This window comes from Cyclospora cayetanensis, unplaced genomic scaffold (genome assembly GCF_002999335.1).
Source record: "Cyclospora cayetanensis isolate NF1_C8 unplaced genomic scaffold, CcayRef3 CcayRef3_contig_76, whole genome shotgun sequence".
Taxonomy (NCBI): Eukaryota; Apicomplexa; class Conoidasida; order Eucoccidiorida; family Eimeriidae; genus Cyclospora; species Cyclospora cayetanensis.
In genome coordinates, this window is record NW_020312748.1 from 154,883 (window position 1) to 165,408 (window position 10,526).

General features: G+C 49.9%; 1 protein-coding gene across 1 annotated transcript; it reads left to right on the forward strand.

Annotated features, from left to right (window-relative positions):
* Nucleotides 1-3,637: 3,637 nt before the first annotated feature.
* LOC34624170 lies at nucleotides 3,638-5,918 on the forward strand. Its single transcript, XM_026335670.1, has 4 exons — nucleotides 3,638-3,919; nucleotides 4,085-4,151; nucleotides 4,382-4,606; nucleotides 4,927-5,918. The coding sequence occupies exons 1-4, from the start codon at nucleotides 3,638-3,640 to the stop codon at nucleotides 5,916-5,918; spliced, it is 1,566 nt and encodes a 521-aa protein (XP_026191455.1).
* The last annotated feature ends 4,608 nt before the right edge of the window (nucleotides 5,919-10,526 follow it).

A 10,526-nucleotide genomic window follows, 5' to 3' on the forward strand; every position in this document is an offset into this window, starting at 1 on the left:
TGCCCCATGACAAACAGAATATAGGGACAGCCGTTTCATACGGTCAATTTTAAGCGCAAATCCCATTGCCCAAGTGTAGTGTTCCTTGTAAGGCCCTCATAAGGAGACCATTAGTCCAAAGCCAATGGAAAAAACTTTATACACATCTATTACAGACCCTGAGATATGCTTCCATGCGCTCTTATCCCACAGACTCTATCCTGCAAACAGAGCGCAGCTGGCGCATGTGTCGCTTTTCCACACATACACCCAGCTGCATATTGCAACGTGCCCCACAGCAAGTACCATCCGTTCACACAGTTTTGAAGCTTACCCGATTGGGCGAAATCGCGCATACAGACAACCGAAGCAACCAGCCAATTCCTAGGATATCTTCAAAAACAAAGAGGCAGAGTGGCCCGGTACACTGCATGTGGCGCTTCATGTAAGGTCTCAGTAATGAGATACTTGACTCCAGCGTTAATACCAAAAATTATTAGACAGATATTGTCTGCTCTACAAAAAGAGATTTCTTCCTCCCCTCAGCTCTCCAGGTTTTGGTATGTGTGGGGGTGGACAACTAGGGAGTGCGCTGGTGCACCAAGAAAGCATTCGGTGCATCCACAGCCAGCTGCACATGGCATCTACATCAGACATACACAATTTCGCATCTTGCTAAATTGAACTGAAGCTATTCTTCAATCAAGGAAAAATATATGGAAACCTGAACACGTAGTTTGTTACTAATTCTTAACTAGACGTCGCTAGTACAGTAAAAAGTGCCGAAGTGTAGCTCAGCTTGCTAAGTGTTTCCAAAGACACTTCAGGCAAACGCCCTCTTGATCCATAATTGTGCGTAGAGACTACCTACGCGTACAACAAAAAAGAGTTTTCGGCCTATCCCCACTAACCAGGCAGGCAGAAACTAAGAAACAATGCAAACGAGAAGAAAAAAGTGTTTACTCGCCCACGAAGAGAAATAAAGGGGAAGAATGATACAGTTTATCAAAAACCTAATGATGGACCAAACAAACGGATGAGGCTACGCTGATCAGAAAAGTATGACGGCTATAAGCTTCCGCGAATACTCTAATATCTCATCACTTAGCAGCTGTACCTCGTTTTCTAGGTTTCGCCCAGATAAAGGGAAAGCAGTGCTCATTGCATTTTGTCGACTGGAAGCAGAAAAGCTTGAGTTCTAGGCTGCTTGTACGTAGAGGCGGGAGGTCGTCTACCTGCACTGAAAGCTTAGTTCAAGGCTTCACACAGGCCATGATTCATTGGTTTAATGCAATGGTCAGCTCGGAAGTAAGGGTTGAGGGAATTGCGAAAGCTGAAGCAGGGGAATCTATCAATAGATAGGTATTGCGTGAAAAAGAAATTCTGGCTCACAAAGATCACGTAGACGAAAAGACGCTTATTCGGTGGTATACCTTCCGTTTACGCGAGGTGTCGTGCCACGCGGTCGTAAGACAATCAGAGACTCTGCGGTTAAACCATTACCCGGTGAGGCTTACACATTTAAACTACATGGGGTTGCATGGGCAATGGATCGCACATCCTGCGTCTTTGGATGAGGAGGAAAAACAAAATGACAATGTAGAATCTTTTTAAACTTCAGGTCAGGCTGTATCAGCCGGCCCTAGTTTACATTTTAGTGTGAACCCCAAGGGAAAGGCTGCGGAACCCGAAGTGCAATGCAGCCAGACAAGCCCCCAACACAGCATCTACTCCAATTATGGGAAATCGGAAAATACATGCCGGATCTGCAAGCTTATAGAAAAAGCCAAAGACCTAGAACAGTGAGACGCTGCCCAGCAGAAGAAAAGTGCTTAGCACGCGAAGGAGGTGCAACAAGGTAGGAAGGAGGCGCATAAGGGTAGCGGCAGACCCATGAATTTCCTTGCCTCAGCTTTCGTAGTTTTCTCCAAGCTTGATGTTGAGTTGGCTATTGCATGAACCTATTGAGTCACGGCTTGTATAAAGGCTTGAACATAGCCATCAATGCATGCAGACGAACTACCACTTTTCCTTACGAGTGGGGCCACCATTGAAGTGAAGCAAGGATCGACTCAGTGGTGGCAACTCCCAAAAGCACTCTTGCCTCCTTATATGAGGGGGCACAAGGTGATAAACTTTCAGATGCCCACAGCTGCCATACTTTTCTGGTCAACATAGCCTCATACGACTACTCCGACATTTTATTGACGACTAGAGCATGCCTACCTGCTTGTAGTGCGAATGTCCTGACTGGCGTGCAGGTCGACCCCTGCCACCTTAGCAGCCCTTCTGCCACCAAAGCTCTCATCGTCAGAAACGTTTCTTTAAACTGTTGCCAAACATAATCAGAAACCCGTTAAATTGCGAATCTAGAGGACTGGTGAAGGACAACCTTACATCCTGCTATCACTACGGCCAGTGGATGAGGCGGTAATAGCTGCACCGAATCATTAGGTGCTGCAAACTGTAACGATTCATCCATGGTCGACATTGGGAGGCGCTTCCCCGAAGTCAACACCAAGCAAACGGAGAGTTTGCTTCCTCAATTGGAGCTCCCTCTGCTCTCTTTCTCGTCCCCCAAGACTTGCCGATATGAGGAAAGAGGCAGGGCTAGGGTGGGCGTAGCTGCACCCCCTAAGCACTCCAATCGTTCGCATCTAGATGCGCATTGCCTCTAGCGTATACACTCGCAAAATTGGGTCGTCTTGCATTGAGCTAGAGCTATGTACCAACAGATAGATGGAATATTGATATCGTAACCAATTTCAGTATTATACAGGACTATTACATTAGAAAGTACCGAGGTGTCGCTGAGCTCGTCACACACCAAATGTACTGTTGGCCGTTGCATTGGTGATATGCAATTCAGACGGTGTCCTGGAAAAACCTTTTGTGCATTAGCAGACCATAATACAATAATTGTATTTGCATAGTTATCATGCGGGGAAAGGGAACTAGTCAGCTAGTGGTGACGGAGCGCAAAGACTTGCCCGGAATACACCGGATAGCAGCGAATTTGAGCAAAGCTGAGGGGCCGAAAGGACAACAGGAGTCCCAGTTCAGCTAAGGGCTGACTCCAAATTGGTCAGAAGATACAGGACAGCCCATTTATGGCTGGGCTTTCACACAATGCACAGGATTAGTGCTACAGGGGCAAGGGAAGGTGGTGTACGCTGTCTAGGCCAGGAGGCACGGTCGGATTACTACAGTAGCTACGTTGGTAGGGGCATTAATATTGTCTCCAATGATGAAGATGATATTGTTTCTGGAGCTAAGGCAATTTTAGACCGCGATAAACGGTGAGCGTTCCAGCTTCCCCAGTATTGGAGTGCCCAGGAGGCCCAGCCCCGATTGAGCAAGAATAACCCAGGGATCTAACGTTGGTGCAGCACTTTTGATTTCTTGATTTCCCTTTTCAAGTGCATTGCTGCAGAATCAAATTGAAGAAACTTTGCATGCTTGTCAAGCCCCTCTTCGGACTGCAGTGTTTGTTCCCTTCGCGGCCCCCCATCGCTCTGGTGCAGGGCGGGATGATCGATGCAGAGTCCTTCACGTTTCTCTGCTTTCTTCTGTGCCCCATCTGAAACATAACTCTTTCTACATTTGCAGAGTCCAGCTTTCCAAAGAGGCCCGGGGCTGTATCTCCTCCCACGACACAATGCGACGGGCACGGTCCTGTTTGGCTTATATAGGGCTAGTAAGTTCTCTGGCTGTTCTGGCCAGCGATAACGACTCTTTGGGGCATGAAATCGACTTTTCACTTCATTCCATAGGAGGCAATGACTTCGGGGCTAGCGGCATCGCTCTTCGGCGATTGGAAGTTGAACGTTTTCTCGGGCTACAGAGTTCTCAAGAAGGGTCTAATTCACTCATTCCTGGGCAACGCCTACCCCCTAATCTCTTCGACCGGCTTGAACAGGCACCGTATGATCATCGAGAGGTATGTTGTCTCCTCCTCCGAGCAGCCTATCACAGCGGTAGACTGCTAGGCCCAACTGCCTTCACGTAGGACGTCGGGGGAGCCACGCACAGGCGCTTGGCACGAGTCAGCCCGTTAAACAGCAAAACATACATGACTTTCCATGTTTTCGCTCGTGACCTCCAGGCGTCTACAGATGACTCCACACAAGAAGATCATTCTGCATCGGAAGATCTCTGGAGTTCGTTCCACGGTAGGCGCAGCAACACTGCACCGCAATGTCTGTCCTTGTGAGAAACCAATTTCACAAGATTTCATGATCATCACCTTGTCATTTTCTATTGGCATGCACATAGTGTTTCCGGATGACCCAGTGTCTTTGCAGAAGGGCACAGGACGCACGCGAGCTGCTGGCAGCCTGTGTTGCCCTAGCTGCTGGATCAGCATCTCCATCCGGATTGGTGCGTTGACTCTGCTTTTCAGAAGGAGTGGACGAGAAAGCAGTAACAGAAACAGACTTGGCGTGTTCTCCGAGAAAGTTTTTGTTTCCTATGGGCATGTCTGGGGCCATTGGGGATGCCTCGGAGCTACTAAAGGCCTTTAGGCTCTTTGCACAGCAGAACATATCTGGGTCGAAGAAGCTTCTCATATTTATGACAGCTGGAAGAGGAGAGGAAATAATTAGCAACAGACAGATCTCTCAGCGCTGTAAGCCCCGATGCACTTTGGAGCTCCCTCCTTGCCTGCTTGCCTACTCGCTGAAGAACTGTTTGCATTTAACTTAAGGGCGTTTTGCACCCCTGCAATCCTAGTATGATGAGTTGATCTAAAATATCCGGAGAAGATGTAGTGAACTTAATTTAGCGGCCATGCAGAAGGGGACGCGGGGGTCGGGGAAGGGGGGTTCTCTCTGTTCACCCCTGCGCCTTTCTCTCCTGTATGTATGCTTCGCTTTGTGTGTGTGTGTGTGTGTGTTTATGTGTCAACATACATGTATTTCTGTGTGTACTCCCCATCCGCTGTTGCAGCTGTGATGTACTTAAACTTAAGAAAGCAGCACGCTGGATTTTTCAACCCAAGCGATGGTGTAGCCGAGTTGAGCGACGACGGACGATTGCAAGTTGAGGCTCTGCACGGCATCTTTGCCAAATTCGCACAGATGGTGAAAAGCTTGCCCCCTGACCAGCGCATGCAGACTTGCGTAGACGGGTTTTTTACGTCAACACTGCAGTCTGGCATTGAGACTTGTTTAGAGGCATTTACGGATCATCTAGAGACTCTGGCTTGTCAGTCTGCGACTGGAGGAGCATATGCGCATCAACAGGAGGACGGGTACATGTGCTCCGATGTGCGCCTGATGGCGGTTCCTCACTTGCGGGAGGTTGTAGAGACGGCCGGAGATGTGGGGGAGTCCTTTCCCGTTATCTTGAAGAAAACTAAGTCGTTGCGCATTCAAAATGGATTCCAACGTGATATATTTGACTGCGCTGTGGCGAACTATGGTATCCGATGGAAGGAGCGCCAGATAGGAGGCCTGGGGTCGATTCCAGCTTTTTTTGAAGAGGAAGTGGCATCAGCACGGGAGAAGGCAAAGTCAGACACGGAGGCTGCAGTGGCGGCAGAATTGCTGCAGTCTTTGGATAAGTTTGCATACCCCAAAGGGGCGAATTGCAGTCGGCGGTTAGAGAGTCTCATGGTGACCTTCTCTTTCCTAAGAGACTCTGCGCAGCACGAAGCACCATTTCAGAGGGCCGTATGGTCTACACCCGAAGAGACAGAACCTGACTACGTTGAGCCGGATTCAAGTGTCTTGCGACGGGGACTCTCTCTGTTGCGTTCCATATGTGCTGTAGAAACAGCTTCTAGATACATACTCACGGGTCACCCCAAGCTCGTCGAACGGCTCACTGGCCAGCCTGTGAACAACGGGGAGCTAATAGCCTTCGCCCTTGATTGCGCGGTCCTTGCAAAGCGCCTGGCTGATGCCGGGTTTAGGCCATGGGAGTCTAGCAAGAAGTAAGCTCTCCGGCAATCAGCATGCCTTTGTTTAGTACTGTTGAGGAAGTGGACAGTGTCTTGAAAAGCGAGCCGTTTTACTGCATGGTAGCAGCAGCTTACACCACAGGAAGACAGGCCTGTAGTAGTGTGTCGATGCAGAAACTGCTGCAGCCGCATTGGGAGCCTAAAATGGGTCCAAGACTAAATTATTTCGATCTGCTGCAACAGCAGCATCAGCACTACTGTACGGGCAGCAGCTTGTCGTCAGCAACGCAAAGAGTCTTGTAGGACGGCAGCTAACAGGACTTCCTCTTTGGAGTGTGGGGTCCATAATATGGTGCTCAAGCGCACGCGGAGCGCTACAGGCCCGTCCGTGTGTAGGAGCCAGAACTTTAATGGAGCACACACGGCTTTGAGGTTTGCATATTATTCTGGGGGCATCCTACGTGATGTACTGTGTTTCTGTGTGGATCTCCCGTGCGTATATAAAAGAAGCCTCCCTGCCGCTGGAGCAGCTGCCTCTATCCTGGGGGGTGTATCTCTCCAATTTTGATGCCGTTTAAGGCCACGGGAACTGCAGGCCCCTTCTGCTTGTGCCGGCCTCAATGGGCTGCATAATGCCTCTTTTGAAGTTGGATATCCTGAAAGCAGCACGGCTGCCTGTGAGCATTGCCCCTCAGCGCTATAGCAAACCATGGCTGGCGAGAAGCTTCTCCTATTAGCCGCTGACAGGGACAGCAGCGACGGCATTTTGCTGTTGTTTACATGTAGGCATTCCCGTCGGGCACCCTACCCTAAGGAGGTCGGACGATGCACTCGAAGTGTGCGTTTGTCAAAAAGGCACACGTGGTGACGTTTCTTATCTGGGGGAAGCAGTGGGCTGCCTTACACGTTTGGTTAGCCAGTGGCGTTGCGGCACCAAAGCCCGCAGTACCTATTCGTATGGCATACCGCGGTGGCAATCTATGCGTCCTGCACATGTTTCTGTATGGACTAACACGAGAGGGTGAGGGCCAATTCGAATCGCTATCTGCCATTCCGGCTAGAAACGCGGTAAACCCTAAAGTCTTACCTCCTGGGGATATCAGGTGTATATATCGAACGAACGGTGCCCGGGCATTCGTGCTTTGCAGTGGAATAACAGAATTTCGAAGAGGCCAAACGAAGGGACCCTTGGTACCTGTTGGTCAGCCAATTAAAGCCATGGAACCCAATGAAGAGCGTTTATAACCAAAGGGACCGAGACTTTGTCGCATCCACGGAGGGCCCCGACGGTAAAGCTCTCCGGACCGTGACTGAACGGCGAATTCTTGCTGCCTAGGGCATATGGCCCCTTCTAAGGCATTTTGCTTACGTGCTCCAGCAGCTTTGCACGTAGGCACCTAGATCCATATCAAGCAACCTCCACCCAGCTTTCACGCTTCGAAGTGAAAGCCGGGGCGTCGTGTTCATGGCCTCCGCCGCCGTCCTGAAGATGCAACATTTCCCCGTAAGGTCGGCAACGTATCCAAAGTAACGGGCTAAGCTACGCTCAAGCACTTCCTACTGCACTAGTCCTATTCAATTATGAGACAGTGAAGAATTTACAGATTGGTTGTCTGTTCGTATTTCTTACAGAGTAGTGTTAGCTCTATATACGAAGACGCAAATGTTATGTGCATGTGCGTTAAATGCTATGTGCAACGAGCTGTCAAGGCTTAGATTGCCGACAGGGTGCAGTTAGGGCCCACCCTAGCTTTTCTCTCCCTTCTCATATCGGGAACCCTATGGGCTGTGAGAAAGGGAAGGACGGAGCTCTTTTGAAAAACATTCAGTAGTTTTCTATAAGGTTTTCATTGAGTCTACAGTTACGTGTCACTACGCGGCACCTTCGATGGATCGTAACAGTTTGCAGAACCGCATGGACTAGTGCAGCTGTTACCACCTCATCCGCTGGCTATGGATGCAGTGAGACGTCACGTTTTCCTACGAGAGTTGTCTAGAACCGATCACGTTACTTGGTACCTAGTAGCCTGGTTTTGTTTGGCAGCTGTGTGGAGAGGAAAGCCCTTTGGCAATAGAACTTTTGTGGTGCAAGGCCTTTCGCGGCGGTAGAGGCTGGCCTGCGAGCCGATGGCAACGCCGTCGCTCAACAACTCGTAGAAAGGCAAAGTCTGCCAGCCGCCTAAAACAGTTATTGATGCGCTTAATGCAGACCAGAGAAGTATGATGGCTGCAAGCACCGGCAAGTGCCTGAGGCTTTCATCAACCGGTTGAGGATAAACATTCCCTTGTGCCCCCTTACACGAAAGCAGTCCAACGCACGCCACGGCGTGTCTATCGGAAGGAGGAGTACCTAAATGGCGGCGCTATTCGAGCGAGTTGTCACTTGCACGGATTGAATGAACCGACGAGTCAGGATTTTGTGAAGCCGTGATATGTGCAAATGATGAGCCCTACAGCAAGCCTCGATGCCTGCAGTTTCTAGTTCATATTCATTTTTCCTTGATATGCGCTTATTCCTGCGGTTATCTGGCTAAACACGCAACCGAAACTCTTGGTAGAGAACCCGTTGCGGAGCCACTAAGACGGGGTGCAGGGTAGGGGTCGTCTCCTCCCCCTGCTCTGCTGAGCGGACTACATGGAGACTCTGCCTTGCCCAGTTGAGGCACCGAGTCCACCCTGCTTGCCATAGATGAAATGAGCATTCTAAAGGATACCAGGAGGTCCTTGACCTGCTTGCTTCCCGGCACAGGCCTCCAGAGCACATGGCGCTGAACGCATGCTGACCTGCTGTTAGCGCACATGACAAACCAATGATTACATCATGGTGCACCCGTAAAACCAAGAACTCACGGACCATGTTGAGAAGACAGGACGCCGATCTGAAGTGGATGTAAAGTGCTGCAGGCTTGTCAGCCCTTGATATCTGCCTCCCGCCAGCTCACCTAATAGGGACTGTGCTAATGTGCGAAGGCAGATTGCACGTGTGCACCGTCTCCAACAATAGGCTGATTTGATATCTCCTGTTTGGGGAGCATTCGCGATTTTTCATTAATCATGTGAATTTGCATCTGCGCATGCTCGTCCTTGAATGGATTCCAACTCCGGGTCTATTCTCTGTGGCCACATTCACTGCGCTACAGCCTACATGAGGGCCTGCCCTTACGCTGATGCACCGCCTTCGCTTGCCAAACACTTTGCTTCTGCTGGGCAGAGTCTCATTGTTCCAGGTCTTTTGCTGTTTGCATGCGCCTGCCGATCGATCATATGCTAACCAATTTCCCATAACAAAGGCAGACACGTTCGCGGCTGCTTTTCTAAGGATGCTTTGCAGCTCGGACACCCTCTGGCTTTCCTTTAGTGTTCACCGTAGAGTGTAGGCTCGGCCCGACTGGCACAACCCGACACCCTGATTTCTATATCCCCTCTTTGTTCTTCCTTCTCACCCAAACGTGCAGGATGTGCGCTCCATTGCCTGAGTAGCCTCAAGAATTTCATCATTTTTGTAAGCCTCATCGGCCATTTGCTCAATCGCCAAGTCCCTCCATATCTACCACCACCTGACACGATACTTTGGCAAATGCAAGATAAGCGTTAGATCAAGCATCTTTTCGTGTGCGTCGTGGCTTTTGCGAGCCAAAGTTGGGCCTTTTTGCTCAAGAGATCTTTGTCAGAGTCCCCTGCAGCAGCTTTTTAAATTTTTTCTCTAGGCTTGCTGTAGGGCCGGTGGTTCCATGAACCGCCATATCCAGACTGCATGAAGGCTTGAGCTGTAGTAGTTTCTACAGGTAGGCAACTTCGTCCGCATGGACCAAGCCACCATTTAAGGGCCCAGATTCGAAATTAGATCGCAAGAAGCGATTTCGCCCTTACATGTGAGGAGGCACAAGGGGAAGCTTATTTCCAACCGGTTAGTGAAAGCCTCAGGCACTTGCCGGTGCTTGCAGCCATCATACTTCTCTGGTCTGCATTAAGCGCATCAATAAGTGTTTTTGGCGACTGGCAGACTTTGCCTTTCTACGAGTTGTTGAGCGACGGCGTTGCCATCGGCTCGCAGGCCAGCCTCTACCGCCGCGAAAGGCCTTGCACCACAAAAGTTCTATTGCCAAAGGGCTTTTCTCTTCCCACACAGCTGCCAAACAAAAGCAGGCTACTAGGTACCAAGTAACGTGATCGATTCTAGACAACTCTCGTAGGAAAACGTGACGTCTCACTGCATCCATAGCCAGCGGATGAGGTGGTAACAGCTGCACTAGTCCATGTGGTTCTGCCAGCTGTAACGATTTGTGCCGCACGGAGGCGCGTAATTCTAGGCTCAACGTATTGCAGGTTTTCAAAAGAGCTTCATCCTTTCCTTTCTCACAGCCCATAGGGTTCCTGATATGAGAAGAGACGAACAGCTAGGGTGGGCCCCACCTGCACCTTCTAAGCATTGTGATCATTTACTTCAGGCTGCATGTGGCCACTAGCGCACATGTACACAACATCCCATTTGCGCGTAGAGCTAACATCTCTCTGCGATAATTCGAGCAGACAACGCAATTAGTAAATTATTTACTAATTCGCATTGAAATATGAGTGGTGTGGTACGACGTGCCTAACTATACCTTACCCTGCTAAACCCTCCTCCCGCCCTCCCGTTTAGAAG